Here is a 16,119-nt window from a genome sequence, read left to right as displayed (position 1 = left end):
AGCATATGTCATTTGGTCATGTGTATTGCTGAATAGTAATCCACAGAATATAAAAATATATCAGTTCCCCTGTTGATAGACATTTGGATTGTTTCTAGTTTTTGCTTAGGATGACTAACACTGCCGTAATCATTTTGTAGAAATCTTTTTGGATGTATACATTCATTTCTCTTGGGAAATAAATAGGAGTACTATTGCTGGGTCATAGGACAGGTGTATGTTTAACTTTATGAAGAACTCCCAAAAATCTTTCCAAAGTGGTTGTGCTAGCTTACAGTCCTACTAACACCACACAGCAATATCATTACACAGTCTATAAGGAGTTAGGAGAAGGATTAGGCAGCAATAACAACTTTCAAAATTAGTTTTTCCAAACTACCTTTCTTCATCTTCTTCCAAATCCTTTGAAAGAGGTGTGGAGATGGCCATTGTCACACCAATAAGGTTCTACTACTGGCCTATCCAAGCCTGACAGCAGAGCCACAGAGACAGTAAACCAGGGCATCCCACCCAAGTCTTAGGCTCTTAAACCCTAGATGGGAATCTGTCAGTAGTAGTAGGCAGCCAGCTAGCACCAGCTCTCAAAGTTGGCTGTTAAATCCACGGGAATCTGCCATTATTAAAAATTAAAGTAGGGGCGCCTGGGTGGCTCAGTCGTTAAGCGTCTGCCTTCAGCTCAGGTCATGATCCCAGGGTCCTGAGATCGAGCCCCACATCAGGCTCCCTGCTCTGAGGGAAGCCTGCTTCTCCCTCTCCCGCTCCCCCTGCTTGTGTTCCCTCTCTCGCTGTGTCTCTCTCTCTCAAATAAATAAATAAAATCTTTAAAAAAAAATTAAAGTATATCAACTTAACAAATAAATTATATCAGGGGCGCCTGGGTGGCTCAGCTGGTTAAGCGACTGCCTTCAGCTCAGGTCGTGATCCTGGAGTCCCGGGATCAAGTTCCACAGTCCCGGGATCGAGTCCCATATCGGGATCCCTGCTCGGCAGGGAGTCAGCTTCTCCCTCTGACCCTCCCCCCTCTCATGCTCTCTCTCTCATTCTCTCTCTCTCAAATAAATAAATAAAATCTTAAAATAAATAAATAAATAATATCAAAAACAAAATAAATACCCAAAACACATCACTTCCTAATTATTTTACGTTTTACTATTATCTATGCTCTTGAGGTTATTTGTGTGTATTGTATTTTTTTTAATTGTGGTTAAATATGCCACAGTTGGTTAGTTACAGGAAATAATGTTGTTATGAACATGGGTGTACAAATATCTCTGAGTCCCTCCTTTCAATTCTTTTGGGTATACACCCAAAAGTAGAATTGCTGGATTGTATGATAATTCTGTTTTTAATTTTTTGAGGCACTGTTATACAGTTTTCCATAGGGGCCACACCATTTTACATTCCCAACAGTGCACAAGCGTCCCAATTTCTCCACATCCTTGACAACACTTGTTATTTTGTTATTTTGGTTTTTTAAATAGGAACCATCCTAATGGATATAAGGTGGTACTTATATAGTAAAAATACTATATCATATTCCAAGTCTATATTCAGTGATGTCTCATTGGTAGCTTAAAATTGGCCACAGTGACAGTATTTACCCCACAGAGATAGGCAAATGCTACAAATCAGAGTTTTATCCCCTAGAGTATTTGTTGTTAGACACTTACCAACACACCAGCGAAATGGAGGCCCAGGAGGTGGGAAGCAATGTTTGTGTTTGTGTTATGTTTGTGTTGTGTTTGTGATTCTCTTCACAATCTCAGTTGCTGTGACCAAACTATTGCTTGTACTTGCCATCCATCCGCTCCATTCCATCAACTAGATTTTACTGGACTCTGTCATAGGCCATTTTCAATGGCTTTTTGGCAGCCCAGGTAACTGTTGAGACCTGAGTGAAAGAATAAATAAATCTATTAGATATATAAATCAGCACCACATTGAGTATCCATATGCAAAGAGATAAATTATTTTAAGGACTTTGACAAAGTGGAAAGTAACTTGTAGAGCCAGAATGAAATGCAAAACACACATTAGCAGAGTATAATGTTGATTGAGTTTTTTTTTTTTTAAGCAGCGCAGGAACAATAATCTACAAGTTGGGTGAAATAGGGAGTTTGAAAGGTTAAGATGACTTCTTGTTAAATGAAACCCCTACAAGTTTTCCTAATGCAAGGGAAAGAAATTCAGCATTGCATTGAGATATATTAATTATTATGGAGTGAAAAAGCAAGACATCATTATGCTAAATTTATTAGTCATTATACTCTAGTTTTTGGTCACTATGCTCTTGAGAGGGTCTAGGGGGTAAAATCTGGACAGTTCCCAAAGAGGAACAGTAAGAATCACTAGAGGCTTTGAGGTGCCTGGGTGGCTCAGTTGGTTAAGTGTGCAACTCTTGATTTTGACTCAGGTCATGATTTCAGCGTCATGAGATTGCGCCCTGCATCAGGCTTTGTGCTGGGTGTGGAGCGTACTTAAGATTCTCTCTCTCCCTCTGCTCCCCTCCCCCCCTAAAAAAAAAAAAGAAAGAAAGAAAGAATCACTAGAGGCTTTAAAAAAATTGATGAAGGAAAAGCCAGAAGAATTGTTTTTATTGCAACTATCTTTTTTTTTTAAAGATTTTATTTATTTATTTGAGAGAGAGAAAGAGAGAGAGAGAGAGAGCACGTGAGAAGGGGGAGGGTCAGAGGAAGAAGAGGACTCCCTGCTGAGCAGGGAGCCCGATGCGGGACTCGATCCCAGGACTCCAGGATCATGACCTGAGCCAAAGGCAGTTGCTTAACTAACTGAGCCACCCAGGTGCCCCTTATTGCAACTATCTTCAAGAAAATAAATATGTTGAGAAAATATTGTTTTGATTTTTTTCTGTACAAAAGCAAGATTGAGACTCTTGATCTTGTGGTGGTGAGTTTGAGCCCCACATTGGGTATAGAGATTACTTTAAAATTTTTGATTGGTAGTATCAGTAAAAGAGTACCCAGATATTAAAATTGGCTGGTAAGACGGGTGCCTGGGTAGGTCAGGGTTAAAGCGTCTACCTTCGACTCAGGTCATGACCCTGGGGTCCTGGGATTGAGCCATTAATCAGGATCCCTACTCAGCGGGAAGCCTGCTTTACCCTCTGCCTCTCCCCCTGCTCATGCCCCATCTCTTGCTCTGTTGCTCTCTTTCTCTCTCTCAGATAAATAAATAAAAGCTTAAAAAAAACTGGTAAGAGAGGGGTTCTCCATTGATAGAGATTTAGGGAGAAACAGGCAGCCTTGTGTTGTGTATGGCAGGCCCTCAGAAGGCAGAGCTTTCTCAGGGTCTGTAGTGACCAACATTCTAATTCTGTGATTACAACTTGAGACATGGAACCCTGAGTTCTTCCCATGGCACTATTGTTGATGTCCCAGTGACTTCGGATTTGACCTCTGGTATCTCAAACTTTGTTTCTGCCTTCATGACTCTCAAAACCTGTGGGTGATAAAAAGGCTTTCTGATTTCTGAAGGAACACGCCCAGGAAACTTCATCTCAACTCTAAGAATAAAAATACTCAACTCTTGGGGCATCTGAGTGGTTCAGTCAGTTAAGTGACTGACTCGATTTTGGCTCAGGTCATGACCTCAGGGTCATGGGATTGAGGCCCATGTTGGACGCTGTGCTCTGCACGGAGTCTGCTTGAGGTTCTCTTTCTCCCTCTTCCTCTGCCGCTCCCCCGACTCATGTGCGTATGCGTGCATGCGTGCGCTCTCTCTGAATAAAGAAATAAAATCTTAAAAAAAAATATTCTTACTCCAGTTTAAAGCCCATTTGACTTCATTTGTTTTTCTTTTTTTGAGATTTTATTTGTTTGAGGGAAGGGTAGGGGAGCACAGAGGGAGAGTGAGAGGAGAAGCAGACTCCCCGCTGAGCAGAGAGCCTGATGTGGGACTCCATTCCAGGACCCTGAGAGCATGACCTGAGCGAAGGCACACTTAACCGACTGAGCTACCCAGGTGCCCCTTGTTTGTTTATTTCATTGTTTACTTGTTTGTTTGTTTTAACCTAAAAGACCTCTGGACCCTCCTGTTTCTCCTCATAGCACCATCTCCCCCTACTTGCTGTATCCTTCCTCCAACCCAATGGGTCATCAGGGCCCTCATGGCTCTTCAAGGGGGCACGTTGTAGGTTTCATTCTTTACCTCTTGGTAGGTTCCCCCCCTCCTTTATGCTCCTAAGGGATCCTATTTAGTAATCCAACTTTATAAACCATATTTTTGTTTTGATTCCTCTAGGTAGCTTTGGAGGAAAGCCTGGACATTGTGGATACCCAGACACATTTCTCTTCCATCTTTCCTTTTAAAGGAAGCAGGAAGAGGGTTCTTCATGAGAAAATGCTCCAACTAAAAGCTGGAATGCAGCAGCCCCTAGAGAGGGAACCTGCTGAGAGGAGAGTGGATGGGCAGCAGACTCAGCCTGAGGAGGCAGGGTCGGCCTCTGTGTCCCACAGCAGGTAAGAGATTCCACTGTCAGAATTAAATCAGGGCTCTCACAGCAGCTTCGGGGTCTGCATCCAGGCTCTGTAGTTTAATTATAGGGCTTTCTCATAAGACATTCTTGGAAATTCTTTAGAGAAAAACCTAGAGTGTTTTTATTATCAGTTACTTTTATATTCAGAGAAATTTGGTTTTATTCTAAATAACAATGCATATACTCACCAAATATATCATCTTCATGGTGTTTGGCATTTCATAGAACTCTGCCAGTCACATTAGTAATGTCTCTTTTCTGCATTGATGAGAGCACCTAAGAATCTCCTGTTACCTCAGGAGATTTCAGGACAATCAGATTGTCCCTTGTTTCTGGAATGGCAATTTTGATAAGCTCAGTTCTTAAAATAAGCTTACAAAATTGCCAAGTAACAGCCTGTTGGCTACATTTATCAGTGTTTTTAATGGCTGTTTGCTTACAACTTTTTGAAGGCATTAATATGGAGTTTATCCATTATACATTTACCTGTGAACACCAGTTACTGACATACCACATCATAACTCACTTGCTTAGAAGTTGGGGCACACCTCTGAAGGTGATAAAATTCTGCTTCATGCTCCACTGGGTCACTGTCGATATGTACCACTTAAATTTCACTGACCCAGAGCAGAATGTTAGAGCTAAAATAATCTTAGAATCAGTTCATTTTCTTTCCTCATTTCTGACCAGAAAACATTCAGGCCCAAAGATACAGTTGCTTAATCAAAGTTGCAGCCTTTGGCAGAAGTAATATTAGAATCTTGGACTCTTAATCCACAAAGCCTACACCCGCTTTGTCAAATACATTTAAAAAATTTTATATTCAGGGGCGCCTGGGTGGCTCAGTCGTTAAGCATCTGCCTTCGGCTCAGGTCATGATCCCAGGGTCCTGGGATCGAGCCCCACGTCGGGGATCCCTACTCTGCAGGAAGCCTGCTTCTCCCTCTCCCACTTCCCCTGTTTGTGTTCCCTCTCTCACTGTCTCTGTCAAATAAATAAATAAAATCTTTAAAAAAATTTATATTCATATGAATATCCCTTTTTTTTAAAAAAAAGACTGTTTTTAGAGCAGTTTTAAATTCAGAACAAAATTGAATGGAAGCTACAAAGTTTCCCGGTATCCGCTGTCCCTGCCCCATCCCTGCCCATGCATAGCCTCCGCCCCCGATATCAACATGCTGTCCCAGAGTGGTATATTTGTTACAATCAATGAACGTACATCAACACATCATTATCACTCAAAGTCCATAGTTTACATTAGGATTCATTCTTGGTGTTGTACATTCTTTTATATTTTTGACAAAAGTATAATGATACGTATCCACCATTATAGTAATATATAGAATGACTCTTCATTGCCCTAAAAAATACTCTGTGCTCTGCCTACTCATTTCTCCTTCCTTTTTAATCCCTGGCAACCACTGATCTTTTTACTGTCTGTACAGTTTTGCCTTTTCCAGAATGTTGCAATCATACACTAGGTAGCGTTTTCAGATGGTTTCTTTCATTTAGTAATAAACATTTAAGTTTCCTTCATGTCTTCTCATTCTTGATTGCTCCTTTTTCTTTAGTGTTAAATAATATTACATTTTCTGATGTACCAGTTTATAAATTCACCTACTGAAGGACATCTTGGTTGCTGCCAAAATTTTGGCAATTATGAATAAAGCTGCTACAAGCATTGTGTGCAGATTTTTATGTAGATGTAAATTTTCAGCTCATTTGAGTAAATAGTGAGAAACACAATTGCTGGATCATAAGATAACAGCATGTTTAGTTTTTTTTTTCCTTAAGATTTATTTATTTTTGAGAGAGTGAGAAAGAGAGAGAGAGTACATGAGAGCGGGGAGGGTTAGAGGGAGAAGCAGGCCCCTCGCCGAGCAGGGAGCCCAATGCGGGACTCGATCCCGGGACTCCAGAATCATGACCTGAGCTGAAGGCAGTCGCTTAACCAACTGAGCCACCCAGGCGCCCGCATGTTTAGTTTTGTAAGAAACCACAAAACTGTCTTCCCAAGTGGCTGTAGCATTCTGCATTCCCACCAACAATGATGAGGGAATCTGTTGCTCCACATCCTCACTAGTATACGGTGTTATCAATGTTCTAGATTTTTACCATTCTAATATGTGGTATCTCATTGTTTTAATTTGCAATTCCATAATGACCTATGATGTTGAGCATCTTTTCATATGCTTATTTGCCATTTGTGTATCTTCTTTGATGTCTGCTCAGGTCTTTTTCCCATTATTTGATTGGATTGTTCATTTTCTTTATTTAAAAGATTTTATTTATTTGAGAGAGAGAGAGAAAACATGAGGTGGGGAGGGGCAGAGGGAGAAGGAGAAGGAGGCTCCTCGGCTCCCCGCTGAGCAAGGAGCCCAACGCAGGGCTCAATCCCAGGACTCTGAGGTCATGACCTGAGCCAAACGCAGATGCTTAACTGACTGAGCCACCCAGGTGCCCCATTCATTTTCTTTTTGTTGAGTTTGGGGGGTTCTTTGTATATTTTTGCTAATAGTCCTTTATCAGATATGTCTTTTGTAAATATTTTCTCCGTGTTTGTGATTCTTATGCTCTTGACCATGTCTTTTGCAGAGCCAAAGTTTTTAATTATAATCAAGTCCAGATTATTGTTTCTTCTATGGATTGTGCTTTTAGTATTTGTATCTAAAAAGTCTTCACCAAACTCAAGATCATTTAAACTTTCTGCTTTTTTATCTTCTAGGAGGTTTATATTATGTGTTTAACATTTAGGTCTGTGATGTATTTTGAGCTAATTTTTGTGTTGCCTTTGCTCCTTTCTCAAAGATCAACTATATTTTTGTGGGTCTGTTTCTGGGCTGTCTATTCTGTTCCATTGGTTTGTTCATTCTTTTACCAATATCACACTTTCTTGATTACTAATAACTTTATAATAAGTCTTGAAGTCAGTAGTGTCAGTCCTCTGAATTTGTTCTTCTCTTTGGCTATTCTGGTTCTTTTGCCTCTCTCCATAAACCTTAGAATTGGTTTATCAATATCCACAAAATAACTTGCTGGGATTTTGATTGGGATTGCTTTGAATCTTTGCATGAAGTTGGGAAGAACTGACATCTGACAATATTGGATCTTCCTACTCATGAACATGGAATATCTCTCCACTTACTTAGTTCTTTTTACTTTTCTTTCATCGGTGTTTTGTCATTTTCCTTACATAGATCTTGTACATATTTTGCTAGATTTTTAAATAAGTATGCCATTTGGGAGATGCTAATGTAAATGGTATTGTTTTCAGTTTCAAATTCCACTTGATCATTGCTGGTAGATAAGAAAGCAACTGATTTTTGTATATTAACCTTATATTCTGCAACCTGACTTCTTAATCACTTTATAGTTCCAAGAGTTTTTTGTCAATCCTTTCAGATTTTCTGCATAGACAATTGTGTCATTTGCAAACAAAGACAGTTTTATTTCTTCCTTTCCGATCTATAAACCTTTTATTTCCTTTTTTTGTGTGTCTTATTGCATAATCTAGGATTTCCAATGTAATGTTTAAAAGGAGTAGTGAGAGGGGACACTCTCACCTTGTTTCTGATCTGAGTGTAAAACTTCTAGTTTCTTACTACTAAGTATGATGCTAGCTGTATGTTTTTTGTAAATATTTTTTTATCAAGTTGAGGAAATTTTCCCCTGTATTCCTAGTTTGCCAAAAGGTTTTCTTTTTTTTTTTTTCAATCATGAATGGGTATTGGATTTTGTCAAATGCTTTTTCTGCACCTATTATGTGATTTTTCTTCATTAGCCTGTTGATGTGATGAATTACATCAATTGATTTTCAAATATGGAAATCAGCTCTACATTATCTGGAATAAATCTCACTTGGTGTGTTGTATAATTCATCTCATACATTGTTGGATTCAATTTACTAATGTTTTGCTGAAGATTTTTGTGTCTGTGTTCATGAGAGATATTGTTCTATAAGGGTTTTTTTTCTTCATCTGGTTTTGATATTAGGGCAATGTTAACCTCATAGAATGAGTTGGAAAGTATCTCCTCTGCTTCTATCTTCTGTAGAAAGACTGTAGAGAATTGGTATAATATTTTTCTTAAACATTTGGTAGAATTTACTGTGAACTCATCTGGACCTGGTGCTTTCTGTTTTGGAAGGTTATTAATTATTTTTTTAAATTTTTATTTATTTTTTAAAGTAAGCTCCATACCCAGCATGGAGTCCAACGTGGGGCTTGAACTCACAACCCTGAGATTAACACCTGAGCTAAGATCAAGAGTCCGATGCTTAACCGACTGAGCCACCCAGGCATCCCGGGAAGGTTAATAATTATTGATTCAGTGTCTCTAATAGACATAGGTCTATTCAGATTGTTTATTTCTTCCTGTGTGCACTTTGGCAGATTGTGTTTTTCAAGGAACTGGACCATTTCATCTAGGTTATCAAATTTGTGGGCATAGAGTTGTTCGTAGTATTTCTTTATTATCCTTTTAGTGTCCATCAGCTCTATAGTGATCCTCTCTTTTATTTCTGGTATTAGTAATTTGTGTCTTCTCCCTTTTTTTCTTAGTCTGGCTAGAGGCTTATTGATTTTATTGACCTTTTCAAATAACCATATTTTTTAAATGAAATTACCTTAAAAAATTGTTTTTGAGAGAGAGCATGCATGAGCAGGGGGTGGGGGTAGGGGCAGAAGGAGGGGGAGAGAGAGAGAATCTTAGGCAGGTTCCATACTCAGAGTGGAGCCCAATGCAAGGCTCAATCTCATGACCCTGAGATCATGACCTGAACCGAAATCAAGAGTCAGATGTTTAACTGACTGAGCCACCCAGGCGCCCCTACCTAAATACATTTTAACTGTCATTGTGATAAATATTATTTATTATTGGGAAACTGGCTGAGAATAAATAATAGACCTATTAGAATCCAGAATAATAAATGTATTCCAGAAAAAGGCCTTGTCTTAAAAGTAGAATAGCCTTGTTTATCTCAGAGACCCCTGAAACTCAGAGCAAGAGGATACTGATGGTACTGATAGTGAGAGTTTGGAGCCAAAATTTTTTAATAATGGTTTTTCCACCAACTAATGATGGGAGCTCAGGTATATTTCTCCCCATTCCAGCTTTTTTGAGATATTATTCACATATATCAGATATATTTCTTACTCTTTGTGGGTCTCAGTGCCTTCATCTGTAAGATAAGATGAGGCCCCTTCCTGCACTAGTATTTTCTACATCTTGATGGACTGGGACGTTAAAAGGTCTATTAACTTAGTAGTTGCAGCCAGGACCAAGCCGTGGCCCCTGATGCACAGCTATGTCCATGTGTGTGCGTGCATGTATGTATATTTTGCAAGAAACACTGTGCCAACATTATATCCTGAGATCTCAGAGCTGAGAGAACAGATGGGAGGAGCATCTTCTTGGTTGGAAAAAAAGAGTTCTTACTCTTAGGGGAGAAGTGATGGGGGGTAACCAAAGTTGTTGTGAAAGAAGTTACAGGAAATTAAGTGTCAGAAATCTAGAAATAGCAAGACTGAAACCACTAGATCACTAAAATATTAGTCAGAGTTTTTTGTGCACATAAAAATAGTTTATACCTGGGAGCTCTCAAATTGACAGTGGAATGAGGCTCAGAGATATATTGTTATAAGACAGCTTATATAGTGAGAATGCAGAGGTTGTTTGTTAGTTTCAATGACTGATTATATCATTAGAGTTTTCCTAATGATTGAGGGTTGGTTAAAAGTTACCACCTCATGCCAATTTGGGGGGACAGCTTGAATTCTTCATCCATGATTTTCAGAGACATATGCAAGAAGTGACCCAAGGTAATATTTACTTTTTTTGCAGAATAAGCCAAGTTAAGTTTGGATTCAGTAATTTTCCTAAAAGCATAATCAAAATATCATTGTCCTTATCTATTTTAAAACCTGTGTTGTTATATATAGAAGCCCAGTCTCCATCATTTGAATCAAACCAAAGTGTGTGATTATAGAATGAGTCTAGAACATGCCTTAAAATAGGTCCAGTACCATGTCTGTACAAAGTTTTCTATGTATAGGGACAGATTCCCAGAAATGAAGTTTGCAGTGGTTATGGGCTATCCTATGGCTTTCAAGCTTCCTCCCAGTACCAGATTAGTTGGCCATAAGTATTAGTTAAATGGCCAAGAGATGGTTACCAAACCTTTTTGTAAAGTCATTTTCCTGTCATCCAAGCATGTATAGGAGCAGGTTCTAATATTAACTGGAGTCTTCCTGAGCATGTAAGTGGGTACATAACCAACAATCATTTTGCTTAGTAAAGGAGGGTATGCATTGAATGGGAGGCCTTAGTGGGGAGAGAAAATCCCTAACAGAAAAAGGAACATGACTGTGAATGTTTTGTGTCAGTTTGTAAAGCAGTAATATCACATTAATTGTTATAAAAATGAGTCCTGGAAAAAGATAAGGGATCTAGCAGAATCTTTTTCTGTGGTCTTCGGTGTAAGCTATCCAATTTGCCTTGTTTTCTGCTTCGAGGGAAGTTTTGTTTGTTTGTTTTTCCTGAAAAATCCTTAATTTTAAGTTAGCCATAGGTTGACAAGCCCAAGAATTGAGGAGCAAGGGGGTTCTCTTTAGTAGAGAGACATGGACCCAAAGGTCAATACCCTATAATTTAACTGCTGTGTGAAAAAATAGAGCCTGGTAGAGCCCTTTTCATCGAGGTATAAGTGTTATTTTTCACTGATATCTCTTTCAGAACACACAGTCTCTAGGTTCCAGTGTAGGAAGTATGAAGTTTTCATCAGGCAGAGGGTCTCTAAAAGCCTCCTTGACCTATTGAATATAAGCTTTTGAACATTGCATCCATACTTTAAAGTATTGTGTCATAATAGAATTTACCAGAGCAGGATGTGCATGGGGTTCTATCATCAAAGGCATGAGTTGCCTAGTGATAAATTCATAAGGTGTTAATTTATGTTTCCCAAAAGGTGTCGACTTCTTTGTCTTAAGGGCTAAGGGTAACACTTTAGGCCAAGGTACTCCTGTGGTTTCAGTCACTTTTGCCAGTTTTAATCTTAGAATATCATTGGTACATTCAACCTCCCCTAAAGACCGAGGATGATAGAGACAATGATAGTGCCATAATGTTGGAATAACCTTGTTTAATTGTTTTATAATCTGTCCAGTTAAAGTGAGCCCTTTATCACTTGAAATTTCATTTGAGATTCCCCAAAATGGAAAACATTTTCTAGTAATTTCTCTGCTACTGTGGTGTCATAAGCTTGCCCACATGGGAATGCTTGTACCCATATAGAAAATAAACATACCACCACAAGTACATATTGATAGCCCATAGAAGGAGAGAATTGAAAAAGTATAATTGAAAATGTTCAAATGGTCCAGATATGGGGGAGCAGCCCCTAGGGTTAGTTTAATGATTTTACCCAGGTTATATGATTGACAGGTTAAACATTAATTATAAACTCATCATGCTAGTTGAGAGCAATCACCCACGATTATTTTTTCATAATTTGAGACATTTAGTCAGTTCCATGGTGGGTAGTCACTTGAAGCGCTTGCAAGAGTGGTAACTGAAGGATTCAAGAAGGACCCTCCAGTCACATGTGCCTTCCAAAGTCCTCTTCTTACGATAAATTTGCATCCTTCTTGGTGCCACTTTTGTGATACAATTTTTTGCCTGTTACACAAATTGTCTTAAGTAATCTGATTTGTATGTACAGTGGGCCATAGATTGTGGAAATTCAGGAAAATGCCTTTATCAAAAGGTTTAATATCTATCCCTTGGCCATTTTATGGAGTTTATTTAAAGTTTTGGTACATTAGGAATCTCTTGAGTAGGAGCCTTAGCATGAAAGTTAACCATTGCATTTCCCTGGTAGTCAGGGTCTGATGGGAGGGTATGAGCCTCAATTTCTATGATAACAACTAATGAGGATAATAATAATGTAGAGAGGAGGTCAGCAACCTGAGCTTCTATTTTATAGGTGTACCACTTGATTTTGAAAATCTTTCTTTCCAGGGGCAGTTGGCTGGCTCAGTGTTGGGGGTTGTGGGTTTGAGCCCCACGTTGGGTGTAGAGATTACTTGGAAGGAAAAAAAAATCTTTGTTTTCAGAGCATACCAAAGTCATGAACTACTCTGAAGGCATACCTGCTATTGGTGTAAGTATTTACCGTTTTTTCTTTTGTCAGTTTACAGGCTCCAATGAGAGCGAACAACTCTGCAGGTTGGGCTGAATTAAGTAAAGAAAGGGCTCCTCTTCCTAAAAACTCATGTTGTTGAGTGACGGCTTGATATTTTCCTTCAGAATTTTTGGCAGAGGAGACATCAACACAGAGTACTAAATCTGGATTGGCTAATGGGGTTTCTTGTAAATCTAACCTAGGAATTTGATTTGAGGAGACGTAGTCAACAGTTATGAGTCTCTCCTCTGTTAGGAGGGTAGCAGAATTTAAAGAGTTGCAGGAATCCAGCTCCCTGCTCAGCGAGGAGCCTGCTTCTTTCTCCCTCTCCCACTGCCACTGCCCCTGCTTGTGCTCTCTCTCTCAAATAAAAAAAATCTTAAAAAAAAAAAAAAAGAAATGCAGGAAAGAATACTGAGGAGGCAAGAGTAGAATCTCACAAAATGTTGTCTACTAGCTGAGAAATGGTGTGTATGCTCAGTGTTTGGCAAACTTTCTACAGCGTAAGGAACCTGTAAATTTAATTCATTTCCCTGAACAATTTGGGTATGTCCTGGCCTTTGGATGCAACTGTAAGCAATAATAGGCTGTAGACCTATTTTTCCCCTCATTTTTTTGAGTAAGGACTCCCCAAACATGATTATTACCTTCCTGAACAAACAACATAAAGGTTTAGGATAGTCAGGAAGTCCCAAGGCAGGATTCTGTAAAGCCCATTTAACTTCAGTAAATGCTTCCTCATGTTTGTTTTCCAAAGAAGAGGTTCTTGAGTGTTGTGCATAGAGTGGAGAAGCTAACTAGGCAATGTCAGGGGCCCAGGATTGACAATATCCTGCAAGTCTGAGGACATTCCCATTTCATAGAGCTCCCCAAGTGAGTAGAGGATCTTTCTTAGGGGCAAGGGTTTTCTGCATCAATGGAAAATGCATAGGATCCCTGAGAGGACATTTAGGGCAGGAACACAGTGAGAGATGAGTGGAGGTTTGTAAGGATTCTGTTTCCCATAATTGGAAAAAATGTTTACTGAGATCCTCTTTTGGGTTTGGCGGTGTACATAAGATGACTAAAATACTACCAGCTCTGCAAGAGCTCTTAGTCTAGGAACCGGCAGCTGCCTATGATATGAGAAATGTTGGTCAGAAATATGAATAAAGTATAGCATGGTCTAAAAGGTTCAAATAGGATCTGATGCTACCTGGGGAAAGACTTGTCCTGATCCCCATTCTGGCTCCTTCTAACGCCTGGATTACCTGTCCTAGACCAGTACCTTGGGGCCTCAGGCAAATTTCAGCTTCTCAGGAAACAGCTAGCCCTTGTGATCCCTGCTGGCTCAAAGTCTCCAAGGGAAGCTGGTGAAATCGGAAGCCACGGGGTCCACTCTGGCACACCTACAGAAGCACAGAGGATGTCAAGTTGGTCGGATGCATTCACCATTACCAGTCATGAGTGATGATCTGTCCTCTTTCTGATAAGACAAATGCTTTACTGGCATTGCTCTACTCATCCCAACATTTAAAATAAAGTTCAATCCTGATCACATTTCTAAAAAGGCAAAGTAGTCATTTTACCCTCACTTTGCAGATGAAGAAACTGAGGCACAAAGTAGACAATGACTTCCCAAGTTTGCAGCGGGAAGGTAGAACACACTGGGGCTACAATCTGGGCCTGTTGCTCCCTGCTCCAGCCAGCCAGCCACGTTGCCTCTCTCAGGAACAAGATGACCCAAAACCTCCTCTTCCACTCTCCTCTGTAACAAATAGTCGTCATGTTGGCCAGGATATTATGGGACACTAAATTAGTTCACATCATTTTTTGGAGATCATTTTTCAGATCATTCTTCTGAACTCTCTGAGCAAAACACTGTGCTGGTTCATTACATGGGAGCATATAGAAGTGGCAGAATACAGTGGTTAAATTAAAGGAGCTTGAAGATGTCCCACCAGTGGAGCCTTGGCTCTCTACAGGAAAGACGCAGATAGGTCCGTCCTGGTGAGAGAAGAATGCTGCTGCCTAGAACAGTGGTTTTTTTCCTCACATGATGGTTTTCCTTTCAACTTTCCAGTTAACGCCTGGCTTTGTTTACTGTATTGAGATGGTTTATAAACTGAAGAGAGCGACCGGGAGCAGATTTTAAAGCAGAACTAGAGAAGAAAGTCTGGTTCCATTTTCAGAAGTATGGGGCTGGGGAAAGACACGTTTAGAAGGGGTCTTCCAAGCAGAAGAAAGCCGTGTTTCCCTTCCTTCATTCCCTTTACCACATTCGAGTCATGAAACACGTGCTATATAATTCAGTGTAGGGGATTTTGTGGTGAGGTTCTCTCAAGTGCCTTCTGCTGAACTACCATACCCTATCATGATGTCACCTCTTTCCCTACTTACTGTTTCTTTCCCACTTTAGGAAATACCATTCCTTGATCCAGGATCAGGCTCGAGAGTTGACCCACCTGAGGCAAAAGATGAGGATGGGGAGGGCTTTCTCTTCCCTTCTCATCCAGCATGTCAGGAATACGGTGAGAACCTTTGAGGAGCTCCTTAGCAGCAGCAGAGTTGACCGCTACATGGAAGAGCACTTCCGTGAGCAGCTGACCAAGGGGAGCCAACTGGCAGAGAGCCTTACTAGCAAATTCAGCACAGGTAAGCTGGCCCCAGGGCTCAGGAGGACCTTCAGTTCCTCCCAAGGACCCAAGGCTCAGACAAGCCCACATTCACCTACAAGTGATTTTTCAATCCGACTTCCTGCTTTGTAGTCACCATCTTGGAACCACGGTGGAGTCAGGACTGGCTGGTGAGGAACTATGAGGAGAAGCACACAGGAATGGGGATGCCAGGATGATGACCAGCTCCTTTATCTCTCAGGGAATATGGTCGCTAGGGCAAAAGGCATCTCTGGGGGAGTGATAGCATTTCTCTGAAACTAATGGGGGCAGGTGGTTGCTGTGAACAGAGCCCTGAATTAGGATCTGGAGACCCTGGCCCTAGCCTGTATGTGTTTGTCACTAGCTCTGGCCACGTTCATGCTTCTCTTGATTTCTGTTTCCTCACCTAAAAAAATTAGGTCAAATAATACCAGCATGATTGTTCTAAGGATCAAATCAACAGTATTAATCAGTGCATTTCAAAAAAATGATAAAAGAATCATGCTGATTTGGGCATGGTTTAGACACTGTATATACTACTACTGGTGGTGGGAAAGTTAGTTATTTCAGGTGCCTTTTTCATAGAATATTCCCTAGAGCACCTGAGGGCACATAGTAAGAGCACGCTTGAGGCCACTCTGTGGCCTACCTCAGAGGTAGGACAGGGAGGCCTGTCACCTCTACAGAGACAGGAGTAGGTTCTGCATGAAAGCTGTGACAAGGGCACACAGATGTGGGACCAGGAACCAGCTTTGTGGCAGGACTTGGAGGCTCCGGTTGAGACAAGTGTCTCATGGCCTGTAGGAAAA

General features: G+C 40.3%; 1 protein-coding gene across 2 annotated transcripts in view; it reads left to right on the top strand.

Moving 5' to 3' along the window:
* LOC113931120 (myomegalin) overlaps positions 1-16,119 on the top strand; it is a 44,953-nt gene that overhangs the window by 19,594 nt on the left and 9,240 nt on the right. For both annotated transcript variants that reach the window (XM_027608918.2, XM_027608912.2), the window contains exons 2-3: positions 4,261-4,478; positions 15,073-15,308. In XM_027608918.2, the coding sequence (XP_027464719.1) occupies positions 4,360-4,478; positions 15,073-15,308 (355 nt within the window). In that variant the 5' untranslated portion in view covers positions 4,261-4,359. The remainder of the gene's footprint in view (positions 1-4,260; positions 4,479-15,072; positions 15,309-16,119) is intronic.

The sequence above is a fragment of the Zalophus californianus genome, chromosome 4 (assembly GCF_009762305.2).
Source record: "Zalophus californianus isolate mZalCal1 chromosome 4, mZalCal1.pri.v2, whole genome shotgun sequence".
Taxonomy (NCBI): domain Eukaryota; kingdom Metazoa; phylum Chordata; class Mammalia; order Carnivora; family Otariidae; genus Zalophus; species Zalophus californianus.
Note: the sequence above shows the minus strand (reverse complement) of the source record. Positions and strands in the feature narration are given on the sequence as shown.